We start from the raw sequence: 27319 nt of genomic DNA on the forward strand, positions 1-27319 counted from the left end.
CAAGTGAAATGATTACAAGACCGTCATTTTTTAACAGGAACTTATTTTTACCAAAAATTATTTTGTTTGACTAAATATCTTTAAAAAAAGAACGACTCCGCATAGCAATGTGTAGAAGTGCCGCAAAGTACTAAGTCTTCTTAGTGCAATAAAAACAAAGTTTTTGAATTAAGGTCACTTGAACGGTTTTTTAGGAGCACAAATAACATGCATATGGATAAAAGAAGATATAAGCATATAAACAATAAATATGAAATTTAGTATCAATAGATATTTTGATTTTGAAGTTAAATGACTTTTTAATCAGCGCGTGCCAACCGGCACGTGACACACGATAAAGTACAAATTCCAAATCATCGTGTTCAATGAATCTTATCTGAGACTATTATACTAATAATATAATATTCCCAGATCTTATCAAATAAACAATTGTCTTTTGAACGTTACTAATTGATTAGCTAATGGTAGCTTGATGAAAGAATAAATAACAAATTTTGTTTAACAGTTACTATTTTTCATTTTGTATAAAGGAAAATTGTTAAATAAATCAATCTTCTTTTGTTTTTATTTTCTTGAAGTCAACATTGAATTTTAATTTGAGAAAATTTTCTTACGTTGGTTTGCTAGAAAATAAGTAAGCAATTAGTTTAGAATGGTGACTTGTGAACACGTATCAATAAATATAACACCATTACAGTTGTTAAAGTTAATGTTGCATCCGGCCCATTGGAACTATAAGTCAACTATTTGACAAAGGTATAAGTTTATACAATATCACGGACTAAATATTAATATAAAAGAGGGGCGAAAGATCGAAGGGACATTCAAACTCATAAATCGAAAATAAACTGACAACGCCATGGCTAAAAAAGAAAAAGACAAACAAACAATAGTACACAACACACAACATAGAAAAATAAAGACTAAGGAACACAAACCCCACCAAAAACTAGGGGTGATCTCAGGTGCATGCTCCGGGAGGGTAAGCAGATCCTGCTCCACATATATAATATATCTCTTTCGATTCAAAATTGAAATAAATTCTCAAATAGTAAGATTGAATACGGAAATAATTCAAATGTCATGGGTCATACAGCAACTGACGTCTTATATGACATGCACGAACTATATATTTTGCTGATTTGTTAATTCGACAGTAAATATATAGAGGGCAGTCAAAGATGAAATGTAACTCAGTTCTGTTTTTTTTCAACTGAATATTGGGCCTGATGATGGAAGTTTTTAACGACCTTGACTGGCTATACAGCCCTCTAACGGTTGGTACTGGGGCCTGGTATTGCATGTCGGTATTTAAAGTACAATCATTTAAAGTCTTGGTCTTTAATCATTTTTTAACATAATTATAAGCGTGCCGATGACTAATTTTGGTAACTAATTACAATCCCATAGTAAACAAAATTAGCCTGGCATCCTGATGGAATCCAATACTTTGTCTACTATCGAGCAGTGAGCCAGGATCCCAGGCTTTTAAAAAATAAAATGAACAGACATATGCTACTTTTTATATTCATGAGATATAATTTTCTATATTTACCGTTTCCGTTTAAATTTATTTTTGTTTACAGCACAAAAATTAAATTAACCGAATTTCACCAAAATATGATATGCACATCTACATTTTATGCACAGCAGTTGTGCAAAATTTCATTGGTCTCCTATGTATACTTTTTGAGTTTCTGCGTTTCCATGAGACACATCTAAAATTTGTGACTTTTTAACAAACCTAAGCTTTTTTCCAAAATTAATGAGCCGAATTTCATCAAAATATAATATGCATATCTACATATTATGCACAACAACTGTGAAAAATTTAATTGGCCTCCTATATATACTTTGACACATTCCCCGTTCCATTCTCAGTTTTATTTTTGGAGCTTTCGCGATAACAAAAATTGTTGTCGGACAGATGGACGGAGAGACAGACGGACAAATAAAAACTATAGGGTTTCCGTATTTTTGATGCGGGGCCCTAATTATGAGATGATACATGCATTTATAGGACAGATTAATCTTTTACCACAACGTGGATCTTTTATAAATGTCCTTTATACATATGTATCTTCAAGATATAAATTATTTGCACCTACCGAATCAATTGTCTTGTGACTATTTGTTTAATGAAACAGATGCATAACATCATTAAGCTCCATACTATAATTTGTATAAAAAAAAGTATGTAGCATACACAACATCGTATATTACGTTTTTTTACCACACAAATAGGTGTAGTCACGTCAACAATATAACCCAGAAATGCCAAATTAGTCGTGTTTTCCTCTAACACAAGGAGTACCATTTTTATTGTTTAATCTAATTTTAACTTGATATTTACCTGAGTATCCTTCAAATTCCTTTACTGTTATATTGATTTAAAAGAATTTCAGGTAAAAAGTTAAAATAAGATATTTTTGCAATAAATTATATTTAAAGGTGCAAACTCCCATAACCATGATAAATTTGTAATTATTTTTCTATATTGTGTTATTATGGATTATGAAAGATAAGTTATTTCCTACTTTTCAGTTACGATTATTTTGTCTTTTTGTAGATAACTTCATCACAGACAGACGTTGATGCCACGCATGATGTGTTTAAATGCATATCAATGTAATTTATGTTTCTTATAAATTTAAATTAGAAAATTCGCAAATTATAATTTATTTAAAAGAATAACTTATATAGATATGAATAAATTGAGTGGTCAGTAATATATTTCTGGTGAGAAAATAGTATACAAATCATGACGTCTTGAAAGGTTATTCTTCTTTTTGCGTTGACGCCTTTTTTGCGACGTAGGAAGGCGCTCGGGAAGGCGCCAAAGCAAAACCAATGCCTTTAAAGTTTTCATAATAATTTAAACTATTGAGAAAGTAACTTAATTTAATTTAAAACATGATTTAGTATACATTTATACATAAAAAACAGAAACATTGAATACATATTATTAGAAGTATTATACGTCTCGGCAAGGATTTAGCTTGTTAAATTGATCGATAATCTTGCGATTTTGGTGAAATTCAAATTCTATTAATTATAAAATTTTAAAATCAAAATATATGCCTTTTATCATATTTATTTATGCAGAAGGGAAACTGTATTTTGACACTATATACATTTGTTAATACCTTTCAAATCACTTTGGAAGTCTTGGTAAAAGAAAGACATTTACAAAATTACAAAATATATGATGCATTTACACAAGGACGTATATATTAAATAGATATTAGTTATATGTCCTTGATTTACATTACTTTGAAATAGATATAATACATGTATATAGTTTCAATCAATTATAGAGGTATTATATTTTGACCAATAGATTGATTAAATACAGATATTGTAAAACAAAACAGGGAATGTGTCCATGAGATTTGTACTGGATCTGAGTTTTGTGGTTATAAGTATTGCGTATAAGGTTCATAACAATTACACGTAGTTGAGGCAAACTAATGTTACAGAACGGTAACGAAAAATTCAGCAATTTTTCCATTTGTAAAGGGGCATAACTCTAGAACAGTAAAAGTGACACCACCAAAATTCATATTTAATCTGTGTTTTGTGGTAAAAAAGCATTGTGTATGAGTATCATAACATTTGGTTGATGCAAACTAAAGTTAGAGAACGGAAAAAACTTTGGGACGAACGTATGTACGTACGTGCGTACGGACAAGGGTAAAACGTAATGACCCCTCTGCTACAGCGGGATCATAAAAACGGAAAAGGGTTACATAAGGGCTTGTTACGTCAGAATTACTGACTAAACCATGCATCTGCACACATTGATAAGCACTGGAATAGAACTGCATGTAAAACACGACAAAAGAATGACACCTGTTCTAGGACATGTACATTTTGTATCTAACTCCTCTACAGATTACCTTGCATCAGTTGAAGTTATGTACCACAGTTATGAGGTATTTGAACAAAAACTTGCAAAGTCAACCTGAAGGGTAAATTCTCAAACTGCATGGTTACATTTGAGATTTCAGTTGAAAAGGGCTTACTTAACTTTTCGATATATAGCACAAAGTAAAATTAAGGTATAGTTTTCTTGAAATCACCTGACAAGAAGGTACATTTTCTAGTAGGTTTGATAAAAAGCAAGTGAAAGAGAACGTGAAGTTTTGTATTAACTAAATATGTTAACCTCTAGAAAATGTCATAAAGAGTTCCATTCCACTTTGTTGATTTCTGCCAAGTCCTCGAAAGGCAACTAGTCAATGTCGTGATCGAATAGCTGATAACAGTTATCTACTTAAAACGTACAGAAAAAAGTAAAATCAACTGACGACTGCCAAATAAACAACTCACAAACAAAATAGCATGTCGAGGTGATGTCATAATTGTTTGAAAGACACATGAAGAACATCTTAACGTTTAGATCGAGTTTTCGAAAGAATCAGAGAAGCTAATTTGAAGTTATCACCAGGAAAGTGTGCAATCTTCCAATCACGAGTGAAGTACGTAGGTCATATTGTTTCTGAGAAAAGTGTCGAGACAGATCCAGCGAAGATAGATCGTATACGCACTTGGCCAACTCCAACAACACCGGAAGAAGTAAGGAGGTTTATTGGTTTCGCAGGATATTATAGAAGGTTTATTCACCATTTCAGCCAGGTTGCGAGACCGCTTACTGATTTGATGCAAACACCAAAAGCAAAGAAGGGAAAAAAGAGAAAGAATGAACCACATAGAGCTCCTATGAAGAACATCACTTCGTCACAACCTATGGAATTAGTATGCTTGAATTTTATTACTTTGGAACCATCAAAAGGAGGAATACAGAATATCCTGGTGTTAACAGACCATTTCACTCGCTATGATCAAGCACTGATTATTGATCGGATAATAGTTTCATAGACTGGCAGTTATTTGAGATGATTTAGTTAAACTTTTCGTAGATACCAGGATGAAAATTTTGTTAGGCAGATTTTGTCTACAAAATTATCATCAGTGACGCATTAAAATTTGAAAAGGTAAAATGAAGCACAAGTTGAAGATCATCGATGACTCAAAATTACAACTGTTCCTGTTATTTAGTAAATGAATGAATTTTGACATTGAATCGATATAGAAAGGCAATAGTAGTTTACCGGTGTTCACAAGTCATCAATCGTTTAAGTGAAAAAAAATCCTGGTAACAAACTAAAACCGAACCGAAGGGAACACATCAACTATAAAAGGAAAACAATGGAACAACAGGAACACTGAAGTGCAACAAAAACAAACATACATAAATTCACACTATTTGATAACAACTGCCATATTCCTGACTTGGTACAGGACATTTTAAGAAAACAAATGGTGGGTTGAACCTATTTCAATGGTTAGCCTAACCTTCCGCTTGATGACAATGTTAAAATATACCGCTAAAACGACAACACTATGTTACAGAAATATTGCAGAAACTATGTCTTTACGAATACAGTATTTGTAAGATTTACAGAAACTATCACTTTAGTTTGTGATTTATTTAAATAAACATGATGAGAGGTTCAATATCCATTGCTGCATTAAGCTCCCAACCCATTTATATGTCCGAAGGGACATTTTAAAGCACTGCATATTAACATACATTCTGTTATTCAGTGGTTGTCGTTTGTTGATGTTTTACATATTAGTTTATTTTTTTTACATAAATTAGGCAGTTAGTTTTCTCGTTTGAATTGTTTTACATTTGTCATTTCGGGGCCTTTTATAGCTGACTATGCGGTATGGGCTTTGTTCATTGTTGAAGGCCGTACGGTGACCTATAAATAAAGGCAACAGTAGTATACCGCTGTTCGAAAGTCATAAATTGATTTAGAGAAAACAGATCAGGGTTACAAACTTAAACTGAGGTAAACACATCAACTATAAGAGTGATTAAGATTATAACACAATGTCGACTGCTGTTCCCCTATTTTTGACATTTTTACCTATTATGTTTGTTTGTTTTGTTCACACATCGTTGTCAATATAATGGAATTTGATGCGACTGCCATACAAGTGAGAGTCTTAGCTAGCTATAAAACCAGGTTCAATCCACCATTTTTTACATAAGAAAATGCCTGTACCAAGTCAGGAATATGACAGTTGCTATCAATTCGTTTGATGAGTTTGTGCTTTTGATTTTGCCATTCGATTGGAGACTGTTCGTTTTGAATTTTCCTCGGAGTTCAGTTTTTTTGTGATTTTACTTTTTATATTTACGGCTGTATTTCACAAAACACAGAATAGTTTTGTTTGATTATTTTTTTTTCAACTTTGCCACATATGAGGATATAACTCAGATAAAGAAACTTTTACAAAAGAATGTGCTGTGTATTTACCTCATTTATTATGTAGCAAGAAAACGAGCCCGGTGAAACGAGCCTTTTTATCACACAAAATTGGGTCTATCATGCATAATCTATACAAAACGGACAATTACACACAATATGTAGGGTGAAAAAAAGCCCGATGACCTATACTTTTTATTGTATGTTTGAAAAAGCATGATATAAACTACATTTTGACAAATCATTAAAAAATTCTATGGATTTTAATTTCGACTGTCCATCTACCTAAATCAAAATTAAAAAAAAAATTAATATGACGCAAAAATAGTTTTGCCATTACACCTCACTGCCAGTCTCGGCTGTTTTAATGCAAAGTTCCCTTAATATAATGTTATTCTTAATTCGTTACATATATCAAATCTATTTGAACAGATTTTTAAGTTTTCAAACTTTTCTTCTTCTTTTTCTTTTTAACCTTCATTTGAGTTAATTGAATTAAAAATACGTGATGCAATTAAATTTATTAATTTTGTTTTGAAAACAACAGACGTAAAATGTGTCATCATCTAATTGTGCGTTATTGATCACCATATATTAAATTCATTATACAACCATTTTATCAAGATATAACAGGCAATGCACAAATATAGCAAAGCAAAAATAATATGATTTGATTGAACCATTATCCTTTAAGAACATGACATTAAACTATTTATATTTTATTTTTTTAGCTGGCATATATTGCATTCCTTGTCGTTTTTTCCTTGTTTGTTCTAACAGATTTACACCCGGTGTCTGAGGGAGGAATATCTTATAAAGAATATATTACTTTTGGAGGGGCAGCATTGATATAGATACCTGTCATAATACTCTTGGACAAGCGAAAATAGATGAAACTTCCAAACCAATTCATTGTTGTCTTGAGACCTTGAAAATTTATACCTGACAGAATAAGACAAAGTAGCAAAATTAAACTATAAAAAAAATAAAACTTGATGTTAAGTAAGACTTTTCGTTATGTTGCAAATTTCCGCATATCTTAGTAGACAGTTTTGTTTGGTATCTAAGAAAACAACTTATTCCACACGATGTAGAAACATATAAATTGGAAAACCTGAGAAGTTAATCGAAATAACCTGCATGTTTTGCACTTTCAAAGTTTCAACCTTATTGAGTGCCAAAAAACAACATAACACATTCAACAGCTATGTTTCCAATGTGGCATTGGTAAATCAGATAGAAAGGCATCCAAGGCAATGTCCGAGTACGCAAGCAAACCAAAATTTGTAAACCAACAAAATCAATAATTAGCATTACAGGAGAAGTAAATATGATGGTAATACAATCGTTAAGACTGCTTACTATTCATGAACACCAGATATATTCCCCGGTATGTTGTTGGGTTTGTGTTGCTTTTCTTTTTGTTTTCTATGTCTTGTTTTTATTCAGTTATTCGTCTATTGGTCGTTTTCTGTTTGGTGCCATGTCATTACCATTTTGTTTCGACTTATGGTTTTGAATATTCCTTTTGTATATTTCGACTTTCTTTTATAATATGAGACTGTGACACACAACAGTTCAGATCAGATTACTTATAAACAAATTATGGTCGTTCTTTGTTTTCAAAAGTTTTGGTTGACTATTTATAGATCAATACTTTTTATATGTATTTCATCATTAATAATGTCAAATTTCGCACAATTTCAAGCATGATCTTAGTGTTTTTACGTCAAGTCAAAAATTATGCCTTTATTGTACGGATAGAATTCGAATAATATCTCATGCTGATAGATATTTAGAAGTAGTTGTTGTTTTAAATTCAATTATAATTTAAGTGTTTTGACTCGACGATGTCTGGCCATTAATAACGACTCTTTGAGTACGACCTGAAAGGTCATTTTCTATAAGAGAAAAAAAAAAGAACCAAAAAAACCAAATTGTTAAAGTTTGAAAACAAGACCTTTGTGCCAAACTTTATCAATGACTCGTAAATTTCATGAGTAGTAGTAATTAGTTGATTCACTGCTGAATCGTTTTTCTTAAAGCCTGAATTCGCAGTAATAAGTATATAATTAAAGTCATATAACTCATAGATAGCCGTATAGATGATTTTTTCAAGGATCTTTGACACAGATGATAGTAGAGCAATAGGTCGATAATTAGACATCATATTTTTATCGCCTTTATGTTTGTACACTTGACAAACGATAGATACTTTCCAGACAGATAGCTATACTCCAGAACGAAGTGTGAAATTGAACAGTTTGGTGAGTGGCTGAAACAAAGATTGAGCACAGTACGTCAGAATATGGCTTGACATACCATCTGGGCAACATAACTTACGTGGGTTAGATTGACGGAAATATTTAAGAATATCTGATTCTTATCTCCCGAAGTCGCTCTACAGTAAGAAATAATAATGGCGGTAGAGCGGAAAAGTCGTTTTAATGTTGACCTAAATGCATCTGAGCACAAAAATAACAATTTAAAATAAGTTCTTCTTTTTCAAGATAATCAGATATCAGGTTCATGTTTTCTTTCAAAGGGAGGTTAGCTCTATCTGAATAGCAACCTAAAACAACTTTGCTAAGGGACCAAAACTTCATAGGATTTAGGTTTTCTCTTGAAAATGAACTAATACTATTAATTTCATAGCTTTATTTTGCGTCTCTTTGGTTGTGTTGTTGTATCTATGACATTTCCTTTTTCAATTTTAATTGTTACCATAACTCAGTGAAGCAATTTTTAATTTGTAACTCTTCAGTGTTTTATCATATACAATATATTAGATATAATACACTACTGTTATGAAACACACCATACAGACTACTATGTTGATCATTGTCATTTCGCTTATCTTTTTTTTTATTGGACCATAAGAGATAAAAGTCCAATTTCAAATATTTTAGTTCTTTGATCACAATTATTCTCTCCCAGAAACCGACGCTGCGTCAAATATTTAATCACAATCCAAATACAGAGCTGCATCAAGCTTGAATGTCGTGTCCATACTTGCCCCAATTGTTCAGTATTCGACATCTGCGGTCGTATCATGCTGCGTCTATTGGATCATTTTCTAATTGATTTAAGTTTATCTTCTACTTTCTTCAGTATTGCACCAACATGAACACCAAACATCTGTCATTTATGCAATTTACATTCCTTTAATGTAAAAAATTCAGAAAGGTAAAATAAACGACCTGACCACTTTACAGCTAGCCTAGACACATGCCATGTCTTGATAATCTCTGCATTGTTTCAGATAAACCAAGCATGTTGAAATTGAAGATTCATTGTACATGTTGTTAGCGGTATAATGAATACTTTTATGATACTTATCTTAAATTCTGGGGAGGAAATGGATGAGTAAACTCCAGGACATCAAACGAACGGAAAACAACTGTCATATTCCTACCTTCTGTCATGTATTCCTGAATTGGTACAGGCATTTCCTTATGTAGAAAATGGTGGATTAAATCTGGTTTTATAGTTAGCTAAACCTCTCACCTGTATGACAGTCGCCTACAATTCCATTATATTGACAACAATGTGTGAACAAAACAAACACACATAATAGGTAAAAATGCAAAAATGGGTACAGCATTCAACATTGTGTTATAATCTTAATCACTATACAATCAAACAAATATGCCAACAAAGAAAACTAAATTTCATATAGACTAAGCAAAAATCAAAGACCAGAATACGAAAAATAACCATAGCACAAAACACAAATGCGGCATGTATAAGTACCGATCCACGCCAAGAGGATATTGCCAAAAATGCACTAAAGAGTAAAAGTTAATTATTTTACAAAGACAAATAAGAGAACACTATAACACGTTATATAGAGGATTAACAACGTCAGTACTTAGAATCTTTACTTCAAGACGGTGATGTATTTTTTGTGAAATTTATACGGAATATTTATCAACAAGGTCTTTGTATCTTCCGATGATTCTTTTTAGAAAATGGAAAGACATTCTTTGACATAACCGGCCTGGTTCATCAACTTTCTGCTCAGACACTGGGAAGATTTGTATATTTCAATTGGATTTAAAACATTTTAGAATCAGTTGACAATAAGTAAAATCATAAAAATACTGAACTCCGAGGAAAATTCAAAACCTAAAGTCCCTAATCAAATGGCAAAATCAAAAGCTCAAACACATCAAACGAATGGATAACAACTGTCATATTCCTGACTTGGTACAGGCATTTTCCTATGTAGAAAATGGTGGATTGAACCTGGTTTTATAGCTAGCTAAACCTCTCACTTGTATGACAGTCGCATTAAATTCCATTATATTGACAACGATGCGTGAACAAAACAAACAGACATAATAGGTAAAAATGTCAATAATACAGCAGTCAATGTTTCCTAAAATATAAAGATATTATAAAGAAATTCAACATTTCAGAATCGGTGAACAAATGTTTTCTTAAGTATAACGATACTTTGACGGCCTCTAAAACTCTCTTGTGGTTGACAATCTTGGATGCAATAGGCTATGTGTACGTATATGAACTTACAGGTGTAGTTTAATTTTTGAAGTAATCAGGTATAGCCAGACATACGTGTTATAAGCTGTAGACAGAAAACGACGACGATGACAACGTCATAACATTACACTATTGATATTTTATAGTGTGTCTTTCTATGTTGTGATATGTTACACTATTGTTTCAGATAAGGGTAAAGGTTGGTTCCTATTAAAACGTTTAAACCTACTGCATTTGTTTGCACCTGTCCTAAGTCAAAAATCTGATGTTCAGTGGTTGCCGTTTAATTTGTTGCTGTGGTTCATAAATATTTCTGGTTTCTCGTTTTTTGTATAGATTAGACCGTTTTTTTTTCCCCTGTGAATGGCTTTACACTAGTCATTTGTGGGGCCCTCTATAGCTTGCTGTTCGGTGTGAGCCATGGCTCCTTGTTGAAGACCGCACTAATGGACCTATAATGGTTTACCTTTACAAATTGTGACTTAAGTAATTGGATTGACAATTGTCTCATTGGCACTCATACCACATCTTCTTATATCTATAGGTTTTTGTACAGATTTCCGGTGGAAAATATTGCTTACATTGAAAACACCTTAACCTTTATGAACGAACTTTAAATGAAACAAAAATGTTTTTCCTCATCTTTGTAAGTAAAAGATACGGGTTTGAATAGTCTATGTTGTTGTCTTTTTGACACATTCCCCATTTCAATTCTCCATTTTATGGTTAACAATGTCTATGATGATATACACAACAGAATTAGAAGCAATAAAGTATTTTGGGCCTCTTAAGATAGTAACGAAAGATTTGATAATGGAATGCAGTATAATTTAGTTCTGATATGGTGAATTCCTTAAGGTTTTTTGAACAGTTGACAATAGACTATGAATTTTCAAGGTGTGAACAGCTGGTTGTATATAATTTGTTTGACCATGACTTCTATTTCGTTGAGCAGAAGAATTAAATAATTGTAATATAGTACTTAAACTGAAACTAAAACAAGTACCTTCACCATAAATTTTGTCATTGCATACCTAGGGAATGGCTGTTCCCAACTCTAATTCAAATCCTGTTTTGTTTGTGCAATAATGGCATGACTGTTAAGTCGCAATATGATTTTTTGTTGAAATAAAAATTGTTAGTTATCTTTCATCCGTTGCATAGTTTCGTCTTGTAAGCTGTAGACAAACAACAAACTTACTCAAAGCCGATATTTATTTTTAAAATCACTAGAAGGAAAGAATCACGAATTTTACAAAGCTTGCATCATCGAAAACATGTACCACAGGACTATTTATCCTCATCAAAGACAAAAAGAAGACTACTGGATTTGGCAGTATGGAATTGCGATACCATTTTGTTGCAACAAAAACATCAATGGTTTTAGTATTCTATCTAGTCCTTATTGCAGCTCGGTGAATGAGATGAAAATTTTCAACTCTACCCCTCGACCTAGACACAGGCATGGCTATCGGCATTATATATCACCTACTATGCATGATGTCTAAAATAATGATCTGCTGAAATTTATACAAAAGCCTTTTTTTTTAAACTTAAAACTCTATTCAACTTATGTTTGGAAATAACTGATACAAACAGATTTACAGCTATCATTTCGGATATTGAAAGTCCAAGACTTTTCAAACCAGTTTGAATTGGAAAAGATGAAAAGAAGAAAAGATCATTTTTTAAACTTTCCTTTGTATACCAGTCAGTCCTTCTGCTATTGGACCTCTAATGTATTATTATACGGTATAAACTAGATAAATGCTATTGAAAATTTCACCAAATGTTTCATTTTTAAAAAAAGATAAGCACACAAAATGCAACATCCAAGACGAAGAAGAAAAACAGAAATATCGTAGCGATAAAAAAAGAACATGCGATTTATTCTTTAATGTTATCTCCAAATTATTTTCAAATTGCCTATCATTCAGAAGTATTTAATAACATTTTGATATCGACTTTTTCTTGTCGAGTCTTATTTTAGATTATAAATTAAAAGAGCTGCAGACCTTTCCGGTCAGGGAGACAATGGTTCTTCAGCATGGTGTAATAACTATAAAAAAAAGATGTGGTATGATTGCTCATGAGACAATTTTAACAAGAGACCAAATGACACAGACAGTAACAATCTTTAGGTCACCATACGGCCTTTAACAATGAGTAAAACCCATACCTCATAGAAAGCTAACTATTGACAAATGTAAAACCATTTAAACAAGGCAACTAACAACATGATTGATGAAAAAAAATAACAAACGAAAAACAAATATGTCATGCAGCAACAAACGAAATATCCATATGAATTTTTTTTTATTGATAAACCATTGAGTTGTATTTAGATTTCAAATTCAGAATAAAAGAAGAAAGTGAAAATAACGATCACAGAGCATTCTGAATAGAGTAAAACTGTTTTCATTTAATACATCTATATGTGTCTAAAATGCATATGTGTTTTATACACACAACGTATGCTATATATCGATTTTTCTTTACCAAAACAAATAAAAAAGAGTTCAATATCAAACAATTTTCCAAATACGCGTCTTGTACTTGTGTTAGTAATACAACGGATGCCACATGTGGAGCACCATCTGCTCACCTTCATTAGGCGCATTCAATCACATCTGTTATTTGTGGGTTTGTGTTACTCAGTTTGTAATGTTTTATGTTATGTTTGGTAGACTGATGTCTGTATAAAAATAGTATTTTTCATTTTTTTGCCATGGTGTTGTCAGTTTGTTTTCGACTAAAGAGTTTAATTATCCATTTTATATCTTCTACATACCTCTTTAAAATTTACACAATTTCTCAACATCACTTAAAAACAACTTTGAATGGTATGACAGATAACAGAAGGTAATATATCATGTAAGATGGATCATCGGATTTGTATTTCATCAGATAGAATTTCTTATTCTTCGCCACCATGCAGATTATACCATTTTTTTTTCTTCTAAAAATTATGATAAAAAATATGGGTCACCGTTCGATTTTTCTATGCTACAAGTCGTGCAAAATTTACCTATTTTGCAAAGCTTATTTTCGAAAAAAACACTTTTTCTGTGAATAACTAAAAATCTATGAAAAGCTAGATTTAAAAATTACATTAAGAATATAAGGAAGAAAAGATGATGTCACCGATCTTGTTTCCTTGCTACAAGTAAAAATGGAAATATCCATAACATACATTTCTTTCATTTGTTTTCCTTACAGCAATCTCCCCTCAAATGGCTAAAAAAATGATTCTACACAAAAACAAATATATATTGGTATTTGGTAAAAGAGTGCAAATGCCGCAATAAATCACTGCCTTTTCTTCTTTCTTTTTTTTAAACCAGTCTGTGGCAAACTTTGTGAATTGCCATTTTACAATCATATATGACAGTATACAGCTATTTTACCTTAAATGAAATATACAGTTGGGTGCAGACCAAGCATTACATGTAGACGGGCGGAAAAAGTTAACGCTGCGTTTATTCGCGTGCACTTTATGTAAACGCCGAGTTAACTGTGCGTTACTCTGAAATTTCAGTGCATGCAATTTCAGTAGACATAAAAAGTAACGCGAAAATGGCCCGTCTGCTAATTTTGTAAAGAGTAAACGGGCGTTTACTGTCGCGTTTACTTCCGCGTTAACGTGAAAAGGCGCGTCTTCTATTTTCGTAAAAGTAAACATGCTTACTGTTTGTAGTAAACGCGCTTTAACGCAGAGTTTCATCGTATCATGGATACCCTGACCTTACATATCAAATGATAAGGTACATCAAAATTAAATCACCAACTGGTCATTTTCGATTGACATATTGACGATTACAGTTAATGATATTATACCTCTTTAATTAATTGAAAATTAATCATAGTATATTTCTGTTTCTGCACAAACAAACAGTTCAAGCCAGTCCTTCTTATATTCAAATAATCAAATCATCACCAAAATCCAGCAGTTTTCACATTTCTGACTGGCTCACATATAACAAAATTATTTGACGGCATCAACCAAAACTGAACATAATTGCACTTTAGTATGTAAATCTACATAGCCTCATAGTAAATCAGTAATATTTCTATGTCAGGATGGATTGTATAATAACGATGACAGAAATGTTGGATCACAATGACTACAAAATTTTGTCTGCATCAATTTAAAGTGCCAGCATGTCCTCTTTTTATTCAAAATATTGAATCGTAAAAAAAAATCAGTAGTTTTGATACCTCTTGCTGACTGGTATAACAAAAATATTTGACCGCACCAACCAAAACTGACCATATTTTCACTTTATTGTGTAAATATATATAGTTGCATAGTGAATTAGTATTATTTTTTTTATGTCAGTATGGATTGTATAATACAAATGACAGCAATATTGGAACACAATGACTTCAAAATTTTGTCTGCATCAATTTAGAGTGCCAGCATGTCTTTTTTTATTCAAAATATTGAATCGTAAACAAATTGCAGTAGTTTTAATACCTCAGGCTGACTCATATAACAAAATTAGTTGTCCGCATCAACCAAAACTGACCATATTTGCACTTTATTATGTTAATCTGATAGTCGCATAGTAAATCAGTTACATTCTTATGTCATGATGGATTGTATATTACAAATGATAGCAATATTGGAACACAATGACTACACAATTTTGTCCGCATCAATTTACAGTGCCAGCATGTCCTCTTTTTATTCAAAATATTTAATCGTTAACAAATTTCAGTGTTTTTAATACCTCATGATGACTGGTATAACAAAAATATTTGACCGCACCAACCAAAACTGACCATATTTTCACTTTATTGTGTAAATATATATAGTTGCATAGTGAATTAGTATTATTTTTTTTTATGTCAGTATGGATTGTATAATACAAATGACAGCAATATTGGAACACAATGACTTCAAAATTTTGTCTGCATCAATTTAGAGTGCCAGCATGTCTTTTTTTATTCAAAATATTGAATCGTAAACAAATTGCAGTAGTTTTAATACCTCAGGCTGACTCATATAACAAAATTAGTTGTCCGCATCAACCAAAACTGACCATATTTGCACTTATTATGTTAATCTGATAGTCGCATAGTAAATCAGTTACATTCTTATGTCATGATGGATTGTATATTACAAATGATAGCAATATTGGAACACAATGACTACACAATTTTGTCCGCATCAATTTACAGTGCCAGCATGTCCTCTTTTTATTCAAAATATTTAATCGTTAACAAATTTCAGTGTTTTTAATACCTCATGATGACTCGTATAATAAAATTATTTGACCGCATCAACCAAAATTGACCATATTTGCACTTTTTTTTGTAAATATACATAGCCTCATGGTAAATCAGTAATATTTCTATGTCTGGATGGATTGTATAATACAAATGACAGCAATTTTGGAAAACAATGATTTCAAAGTTTTGTCCGCATCAATTTGAAGTGCCAGCATGTCCTCTTTTTATTCAAAATATTTAATCGTTAACAAATTTCAGTATTTTTTATACCTCAGGCTGACTAGTATAATAAAATTATTGATGCGCATCAACCAAAACTGACCATATTTGCACTGTATTATGTAAACCTTATAGTCGCATAGTAAATCAGTAATATGGTAATATTTTTATGTCAGGATGGATTGTATAATACAAATAATAGCCATATTGGAACTCAATAACAACACAATTTTGTCCGCATCAATTTAAAGTGTCATCATGTCCTCTTTTTATTCAAAATATTGAATGGTAAAAATGACCATATTTGCACTTTATTGTGTAAATCTCTATAGTTGCATAGTGAATTGGTATTTTTTTTTTTTTTATGTCAGGATGGATTGTATAATACAAATGATAGCAATATTGAAACACACTGACTACAAAAGTTATCCGCATCAATTTAGAGTGCCAGCATGTCCTCTTTTTATTCAAAATATTGATACCTCAGGCTGACTCGTACAGCAAAATTATTTGTCCTCATCAACCAAGAATGAACATATTTTCACTTTATTGTGTAAATCTATATAGTCGCATAGTGATTTTTTTTTATGTCGGGATGGATTTAATAATTCAAATGACAGCAATATTGGAACACAGTGACTACACAACTACTACTGACTAAACGGACACAGAGTAAACGCGCGTTTACTCAGGTAGGCATTATAAATTTCCCTTTTGACCGCATTAACGTAATCATAGTAAACGCGCGTTTATGAAAGTTGATGAACCAAGGGTATGTCCAAGAACGTCTCGTCCTTTTTCTAAAAAAGTTTATCGGAGAGTTCCAAGACTTTGTTGATAAATATTCCGTATCAACTTCTCAAATAATACACGATGGTCTTGAAGTATAGATTCTGCGTACTGACGTTGTTTATCATCTTAATACGTGTTATAGTGTTCTTTTTAATATTACTTTTACTGTTTGGTCTGTTTTTGGTGATATTCATTTGACGTGGCTCTGTACTTATGCATCCCGTCATTGTGTTGTTTGAATTATCCTTCATATTTGCGTTGACCGTGTGACTTTTTGTGTTTCTTAAATACACATGACGTGGCTCTGTACTTAAATATCCCGCTATTGTGTTATTGTTGGCATAATCATGGTTTAGTCCCACGTACCAGGCTTATAATTTAATACGCCAGACGCGCGTGTCGTCTTCATAAGACTCACTAGTGACGCTCAAATCAAAATAGTTAGAAGGCAAAAACAAGTAGTTGCAGAGTATTGAGGACCAAAAATTCCAAAAAGTTGTTCCAAATACGACTAAGGTAATCTATGTCTGGGATAAGAAAATCCTTAGCATTTCGAATAATTCATACTTTTGCAAACAGTAAATTTATAAAAATGACCATATAATTGATATTTATGTCAACATCGAAGTGCTGACTACTGGGCTGGTGATACCCTCGGGACGAAACGTCCACCATAAAATAGAAAATGATTTAAAAAAGGAAAAAATTATATAGATTCATTTGATCAAAACTGTATATAAATAATCATGGTTTAATACCACCCATACTGAAAAATACTTCATTTAGCATAGAAGGTGGGACTAACCATAATTATATATAGGATGCATTCTTTAAAAACAGTTTATATATAATCAGAGTTTAGTCCCACCTTCTATGCATATTGAATTATTTTCCCATAGGGGTGAGACTAAACCATGATTAGATTAATACACATTTATTTTCTCTTTACGTTATATGTGTAGGTTTGAAATATACTCTATTATAATAGTATTCTACTACAATCCACCGAATGTTGTATATGTAGGAACGAACCATGATCTATAATATCCTGTTATAGTCCCACTTAATGGAATATAAAAGGGGAAAACACATGATATATGGTATCTTACTATAGTCCCACTCAAGGTTCTGAACATGGGAATAAACCATGATCTATAGTATCCTACTATTAACCCACTTAATGGAGTATAAGCTGGAATAAACCATGATCTATAATATCCTGCTATAGTCCCACCGAATGTTATATATGTGGGAATAAACCATGAGCTATATTATCCTACTATAGACCCACTTAATGGAATATAAGCTGAAATAAACCATGATCTATAATATCCTGCTATAGTCCTTATTATTGTTCTATTATAATTTTTGTATTCTGGTCTTTAATATTTGCTAATGCTTTGCCTACATTCCCTTTTGTGTTTCTTTTATACATAATGACGTGGCTCTTTTTTTTAGAAGAAATACACAATAAGCTTATCGAAAAGCAACAAGAAGAAAAGGTAAACTTCTAATTAACATTCTGCAGAGGATATGCCTAAAGAACCATAGACTATTTAAATTAAAATCACCAAAAAAAATAAATTCGGAGGAAAATTTTCCTCGGAGTTCAGTATTTTTGTGATTTTACTCTTTACTAGTAAACGCGAAAATTGAAGTTAACTAACGAAATATGTGCACGCGGCGTTAACGGGCGTTTACTTTATGTAATGCGTGGTCTGCACCCAACTGTATAATTCATCTAAACATTGAGTCTTTGGATAAGAAGATTTATTCAAAGAACAATATCATACCATAAATACAGACACATGAAATAATGTTGTTTTAAAATTACACTATAGCAAATGTACTTTTATATATTTGCATTTTATATCAACTATTCTAAAATGAAATGCCTTTTCATGTAACTATTAAAATTCTCGATATGTATATACTATTGCGCAGAGTCAGATTATGTACACATAATGGCTGGTACTATTTACATCCCATGTAAATCGACATGTATGGAAACTTTTATGCAAACACTTATTTGTCACTATGTCGATTTAACTGTGTTCAAATTGAAATTGAAGAAGAAACTACAGAACCGTTCTTTCTTTCTATTCTAATATATAATAAATCTAACTAATGCAAAAGAGCTTGAAAAATTGTGTAAATTTAAAGATTAATAAAATTTCGCAATATTCCATGAATGATTTTTGCACAAGGTGGTCCTAATATAAGGTTTTGAGAATCAAATTTTGCAACAGTATATAATAGTTAGGACCAGCAAATTGTATTCAAGGCCCACGAGGAAAATATATTTTGAGTACTATATAGATGCGATATCTCTGCCTTATACAAACAAAATTCAGTTTGGTAGACAAGATGTCCTTTTCTATCATATACCATACAAACATTGACAAATTCTTGTACAGTTTAATAGAGCGTTGAATTTTGTTGGTGTCACTTGTACTGATCTTGAGTAATGCCCCTTTACAAATGGAAAAATTACTGAATTTTTCGTTTCCGTTCTCTCTCTTTCGTCTGACTGACATGGTTCATTCAATCTTAGATTGATAATGTTGAGTTAATATGATACTTGTAATAATCTTTATATAACAGAGTTTCAACAGTAATTCAATGATAAATAAAACCAACCAGACATTTCAGGGTGTGCATTCTTGTTTAGCAAATCATAGTCTAGGGTTAAAGTTTTAAAAGCATCAATTATCAGTTTCAAACCAACAATGATCATACTTCATTAAACTGTTACTGTAACTTCTTCATAGCCATTTTGAAAGTGATCGTATCCTGAACATTTTTTTTAATTTGTTCATTATGATTTGTTTTACTGATAAACATGTTATGCTCATTGTTGAAGGCTGTACGGTGACCTGTGGTTGTTAATTTCTATGTCATTTGGTCTCTGACGGAGAGTTGTCTTATTGGCAATTATAACACATCCTGTTATTTTTATATATAGACTTAAATGTTTTTTGGAGTTCAACATTATTCTTTTTCACTGACAGCATTAGTCCCAGAGTGATTAGTTTATGTTTTGTACAAGTATGTCTTCTTAATCATATATTCCCGTTTAAAATTAACAAATGTGTGTCAGAATTGCACATTTAAATGGAAAATTTTTGCTTATTAAGTTCAAAATCATCTGTATGGCAATCTGGATTTTTGTAAAAAATAGACAATTTTTTACTAAAATAATTTTATTAAAGAAAAAAAAACGCACGCCTTTCTTTTTATATTTTGAGTATACAGAATGTTGTCTTTCAAAATTTATCAATGACATGTCATGGTATTGTTGGTCTTGGGAGTAAACAGATTTGAAATTTAGGAATTTTTGAAATTTTTCATTTTTGAATTTTAACTTATTTTTAAATGGTTGCTTTGGAAACAGACTATTTAATAAGTTCAAAATCTTAACGTTTTTGAAAAGTTTGGGGTTTTGTTTGTTAACAATGTAAAACCCTTATTGTTTTTATTTATTAACTTAATTTCTATAGCACTTTAAATTCCCTTATTTTCAATTTTCAAAATCGTCTTTTTTCACCTATTCAGGCAGACTGTTGTTTTGATGGTTACCATGGCAACGCGCATTTTACAGGGAAAATAAAGACATACTTTTAATTATCTACCGAAGTTCTTATGATATGGGGCAACATAAATTACTTCTGTGACATGTCATGAATCACCCTCTGCATGATTCTTACAAAGATGGATACTTAAATGGTAAAAATGCAAATATAAGTGCTAATGAAGATGATTGATTGTTGTTTGCTTAACGTCCAGTGGTAATAATGAAGAAACCATACATGTAATTAATAGATTTTTTTAAAAACTTTCACATTTTCTTGGTCGACCTAATCAAATTTCAGCATCAGCGTAAGACGGGATAGAATTGACGAATATTACTGACCATCTCTATGGTACCATATTGACGCATGTCTAGATATAAATAACTTTTGAACTAGGTGCATAGGAACCTCGAAGGTGATAAAATATCATTAAAAGTTAATATCAACTTAAACTGAAGAGGATAAACTCAAGACACCAAAAATTAGGAGGATATGATAGGAAAACTTGATTATTTATTCATAAATTCAATATCTTTTTTGGGGCACATGTTTTGATGACCTTTTGAAATAAAACGGAATGTCTGATTCAATTCGACAACTTACAGACATTTATGGTTTACATCTGTAATCAATCCAGGACCCTTAAATCTGTTTAATGATCGATTGAAGTAATCTTTTTCGGGACCAGCATTTTTCAATTATCTTATTGGTGCTCATAGTGACGGTATAGATCTAGAAATTAATGCCAGCGACCATTCTTACAAGGTCATTATGAAAACGATCCAGTTCACACATAAAAATACAGTTTACGTCGAAAAAGCGTTAACTGCAACTAAACTAATGAAAAAGACAATAAACAATAAATATTTCGAATGCAAATATACTTCTTCAGTTTTAGTAAAATGACAAGTACAAACATATTCAAATAAAGCCAAGCTAATGTCTGTCAATCTAGACATATACACAAAAATCAAATCAGATATCTGTCAAGCTTAATTTTATACGGAAATAAATATGAATAACACACGCTATGACAAATTTGTTCAAGCATAAGTAATAAGAAATAAAAAAAACAATCTGAAGGTAAAATCTAAAATTATCTACGTTGTCGCTTAACGCCAAATGTGAAAAGCATTCTAAACTCAAATGATAGCAATAATAAAACAAAAACAAGATTGATTTTGACGTGAATAAACCATGTTTGTCTAACAGTACCACTGCTGGTAGATGTTTCGATCTGCTTTTATTCATTTTCAACGATGTTTGTTTGGGCGGGTACATGTTGCTTTATATTTAGTGCTACTGGTCTGATTTGTCGCTTTCGTTTATCCCTGACAACCCACTTCTCTAATGAATCTACTTTAGATAACACTGAGTTCAATTGATGTTGGAAAGATAGATCTGTTTCTTGTTCACTACTGGTGTTTAACCTGAAAGCAGTAGTCATAGCCAAACTGTTAGCATATTAGTGTAAGTGTTCTCCAAACGTTGTCGTAAACATTAAAAAATGGCTACGTAAAGGTTCCATAAATGTAAACTTTTCTCTAACAAACTTGATCTTGTCTGACAAACGCCAATTATTTGACAGTTAATTGAATAAGCATGTTTTTTCTTCAAAATATGCCTTAAGTAATTGATAAAAACATAATATTATATTTAAGCAATACACTTGCAATTGAAAATTAACAAAAGTTGAAATAAAAAATGGAAAACGGTAAAAGAAACAAAAAATATATGTATACCCGCTTGGTTCCGTCTCCTTGTTGCTTGTGTGATATTTGCTAACCGCAGATCCTTCTAGAATAGCTAATTCCTCAACGGCATCAGTTTCTATTTCTGAAATGACATATTTTTCAAATTCTGTGTGTATATTTTCCAATAAAATTATTAATTTTTATTTTTATTTCAATGTTTTACAATTCTTATTGAACACGTACAATGCCGTATGTTATGTATGAAAAAAATTTAATGCAAGGAATAATCAGAAAACATGCGTACTCATAAATAATCCAGTGTTCAATAGAAAAAAAAAAGATTTATGTTGGATGCAATATGTTCAGCTGTAAACATTACATTGCGTTTGAACAAAAAGTGTTGAGCATGCTAGATTACGAGTTAACAGTCCAATGAAAAAAAATATATCCGTCGAAAAGGAAATATACTGATTTAAGTTATGTACATTGGTATGTTAACATTACAACCTGTATTTGTAAATAGTGGATCGTTTTGCTAGTTATCGTTACACGAAATTACAAAGATTTTACTCATTATTCCGGAATGTAAATACAGAAGCTGTAGACTGTTTTACTCAGAATTGGTGTGGTAAACCATTTGATTGTGCCAACTATTTACTTAGTTTTGAGAGCTATAAATAAAGGCAACAGTAGTATACCGCTGTTCGAAAGTCAAAATCGATTGAGAAAAAAAAAAACAAATCCGGGTTACAAACTAAAACCGAGGGAAACACATCAACTATAAGCTGGAACTAAACGAAACAACAGAAACACTGAAGTGCAACAAAAACAAACGACAATGCAACACACACAGAAACTATAAGATAACAACTGCCATTTTCCTGACTTGGTAACCCTGATTTAGTAACGGTTGTTAATGAAGGAGCACAGAGAAAATTATCGAGAGTTTTTGAACTCCATCATTCCTCTCATCACTGAAAAAGTAATTGAAATGGTCAAACCTAAAATTGCACTGATCGTTGACGAATGTATTCAGCCTCACTTACTTACCATTAAACACAATAAAGAAGCACTTATTTTGAAAGATATTGAACTTAACAATCAAAAAGAGCAAATAAATTCTTTAAACCGCAAATTAGACAAGATCGAAGCCAGAGTCGAGGAACAGGAACAGTATTCTCGAAGAACCAGTTTACGATTCCATAATGTTCCTGCACCAACTGACGACAAAGGCGATATTATCAAGCCTATAGACACAGATTCCCTTATCCTTGGTATTTGCCATAAGCATTTGAAATTGAAGTTAGACACGAGAGATATTGGCAGATCCTATCCCATAGGTGAGATTAAAGACGGGAAAATTTCCATCATTGTACGATTCCTGTCGTATCGTCAAAGGCAGTTAGTTTTCAGCAATAAACGCAAATTGAAAGGAAACATAAACAAAACTTTCATTGCTGAAAACCTTACAAAACACAGATGCAATCTTTTGCACAGACTAAACACATTGCGTGAGAAAGGTCAAATAAATTCGTTTTGGACACATGACGGGTCAATATTGATTAAACAATCTGAGAATTCTCGTCCGAAAGTGGTAATTTCAAGGCAGGACATATATAAGCTTGGTGGGGAAGTCCTTGAAGGTGATGACCAGAAAGAGGATTAGACATTCCGTTTACATCATAGTCTTATATCTTTTGACTTGCATTTGTTTAAATAACACAATTCTTAAATTGTTTTTATCAATTTAATTATATACACTTGTATATATATACTCGTTTTCTATGTATTGCTGTACTGAATATTTCTTTTTTCGATACACGTGTTAAGCAGCACGTGCCTGTGTTTGTTTATTTATATTTCATTTATTTGCTATTTAAAACATGTGACATGAAATTATAACTCAACTCTTTACACCTTAGTGATTTAAAATCACTTACATACACGTGAACTTGTTTCGTTCCTGTAACTTTATCAATGATCGTTCTTCAAACGTGTTTATAGCTTACCTGTATTGATTAAATGAAAAGATAGATTACTCTATTTACCTATTTATAACATTTCACAAAAGAGCTTCCGTTTTTAAAAAAATTCACATTTTATTTTCTGATTTATTTGATTTATTTGTTTCCCCCCTAAAATGACATCGAAACTAAATTCATCTTAACTTAATTAATCTCTCTGATTTCACTACAACTGCATCGAACATTCTTATGATGTTCCAATTTTGCCTTTTGTACATAGATTTTTGTTTTCCCTTATTTTTTATTTGCCTGAATTTCATGAATGATCATTCGAATTATATGTGTTTATATCTTGCATCATGTTTTACAAAGCAGTCCTATTTTCTGATTGTCATTTATATGTATTGTCTTGTATTTGACAATGGGTAATGACATCGTAGCATATAGAATGACAATAGGACTGTTTTATCACAAGATAAGTCTGGTGTGTTTGAGAAAAACATTTGTATAGTTCTCAGTGTATGAATTACTTGCCGTTTTATTTACGAATGTTTTAAGACTCAAACTATGTATTTTTAATTTATACAGATCTTCTGCTAATATGATTTCATTTTACATACTGTTATTATGTTTGTTGCTAATATGTGGTGACATCGAACCGAACCCGGGTCCTGAGCGCACACCAGAAATATCTGAGAAAAACATTGTCAATTTTCCATGGTAATATAAGAAGCCTTAGAAATAAACTGAATTATATTGTCGATATTATTGAAGATTACGATGTCGTATTCTTGACAGAAACCCATTTAGACTCAAATATTACAGATTCTGATTTATATATATCCGGTTTTGAAATACCAGTTCGAAAAGATGAAAATTCTCATTGGGGTGGCAATATTATGTATTATAAAAGTTATGTTCGCATAACTCGTCGACATGATTTGGAGAATTGCCAACTTGAGAGTATGTGGTTTGAGTTAAAAACTAAATTGCGATCAATATTGATAAACATCAATTATAGCTCGGAACGGCTATCTTCACTTTATTTCTGGCAGTATTTTGATCAAATGTTGAAAAATGCCCTGGATGAAAATAATTGCATAATTTGCTTAGGTGACCTGAATAAAAACTTTATGTCAGATCTACCGTCAAATATAAGAGATATTTCTTTCATCAATGGCCTTGTTAACATAATTGACAAAGCTACTTATTTTGACACACGAACAGGTAGCACGTCTTTACTTGATCCTATTTTAGTCACTGATTCGATACCGGTTATAGATAAAGACACAATACCTTTTGATAGAGGTATTAGTGATCATGATGGAACATACGTCACAATTGATTGTGGTTTTAGTAAAAGACGAACTTATAATAGATTGATATGGGATTATAAAAAAGGTGATTATGACCTTATGAAACAAAAAGTAGTTGAAACAAATTGGGAATATTTAATTTCTGATGCAAGTGACGTTCATGTTGCTGCGACTAATTTCACGAATTCATTTCTTAATATAGCCTCCGAGTGTATACCTACAAGGGAAGTAACTATAAGATGTGACGATAAAGTTTGGTATGATTCGAATTTGCGGCGTGAAACGAGAAAACGCGACAGGCTCCGTAATAGTTTTATTCGCTCAAATAGTACATCCGCAGAAAAGAAATTTAAACAACAAAGGAACAAAGTAAATAACTTGAAAAAGCAAGCTAAAAAACATTTTTTTACCAATATTAATGAAAATTTAGATGAACTAAAAGTTACAAACTGTAAACAGTACTGGAAAACGGTTAACATGTTAATTAAAAGTGATACACCGTCTCATGATTTACCACCCATGACGGACCCTGATCATAACTTTAAACTTGCGTATTAGGAAACCGAAAAGTCCGACATTTTAAATAAATATTTTTGTTCAATTTCTAATTTAGATGGCGCTAGTAAAGATTTGCCGGAATTTGAAGACCGATGTCTTGATTTTATTTCACAAATTGTAGTTAGTGAACAAGATGTACTTGATATTCTTTCAACGCTCGATGTTAATAAAGCTGTTGGACCAGATATCGTTAGCAACAGAATGTTACTTGCTGTTAGAAATGAAATTTCCAAACCATTATGTCTACTTTTTAACAAATCTTTAAATGATAAAATATTTCCAGACCAATGGAAGATTGCACATGTTATTCCCTTATTCAAAAGTGGTGACAAGTCATTACCGTCTAACTACAGGCCAGTCTCATTATTGTCATGTGTGAGTAAAGTCTTAGAAAAGATTGTTTTCAAAAATATATTTAACCATTTACATGAAAATAAACTATTATACAAGTATCAATCCGGATTTATTCCAGGATACTCAACTTCGCATCAGTTGATAGAATTGTATAACAAAATTTTGAGTGCACTAAATGAAAAGCTTTTAACAAGCATTACATTTGCTGATATAAGCAAAGCATTTGATACTGTTTGGATTAAGGCTTTATTACATAAACTTGAAAAATATGGTATAAAAGGAGACTTGCTAAGTTGGTTGAAAAGTTACTTGTCTAGACGATCTCAGAGAGTTGTCATAAAAGATTCATTATCAAACATTGGAAAACTTAACGCTGGTGTGCCACAGGGGTCGGTATTAGGACCCTTGTTGTTTTTAATATACATTAATGATATAGCTGATGGTATGTCTGGATTCGGAAGGCTTTTTGCAGATGATACTTCAATAGGTCATACTGCACCTGATGAATCCACTTTAAAAAATTCGATCAGTAGAGATCTTGATTATTTAAGTAAGTGCTCAGAAAAATGGCTAGTGAAGTTTAATCCTAATAAAACTGATATTATGATATTCAGTTTGAAAAATAAATACAGTGATATTACTTTTGATTTTGGTGGTGCTACATTGAAACCAGTTAGTGCGCACAAACATCTAGGTGTCATATTTAGTAATGATTGTAAATGGAATAAGCATGTTGATAAACTGATTGAGAAAACTTCGAAGCAGCTTAATGTTTTACGCAAACTAAAATATCGATTAACAAGGGAATATTTGGAAAAAAATTATATGATT

At 31.7% G+C, this 27319-nt stretch overlaps 2 protein-coding genes across 2 annotated transcripts in view; both read right to left on the reverse strand.

Moving 5' to 3' along the window:
• Positions 1-27319, reverse strand: part of LOC127717671 (transient receptor potential cation channel subfamily M member 1-like) — a 314087-nt gene that overhangs the window by 77037 nt on the left and 209731 nt on the right. The window lies entirely within an intron of this gene.
• LOC127717675 (transient receptor potential cation channel subfamily M member-like 2) overlaps positions 20232-27319 on the reverse strand; it is a 43349-nt gene continuing 36261 nt past the window's right edge. The window contains exons 8-9 of the mRNA XM_052223420.1: positions 22345-22438; positions 20232-22032 (exon numbers count right to left, since the gene is read on the reverse strand). Of these exons, the coding sequence (XP_052079380.1) occupies positions 21846-22032; positions 22345-22438 (281 nt within the window). The 3' untranslated portion in view covers positions 20232-21845. The remainder of the gene's footprint in view (positions 22033-22344; positions 22439-27319) is intronic.

This window comes from Mytilus californianus, unplaced genomic scaffold (assembly GCF_021869535.1).
Source record: "Mytilus californianus isolate M0D057914Y unplaced genomic scaffold, xbMytCali1.0.p SCAF_10, whole genome shotgun sequence".
Classification (NCBI taxonomy): Eukaryota; Metazoa; Mollusca; class Bivalvia; order Mytilida; family Mytilidae; genus Mytilus; species Mytilus californianus.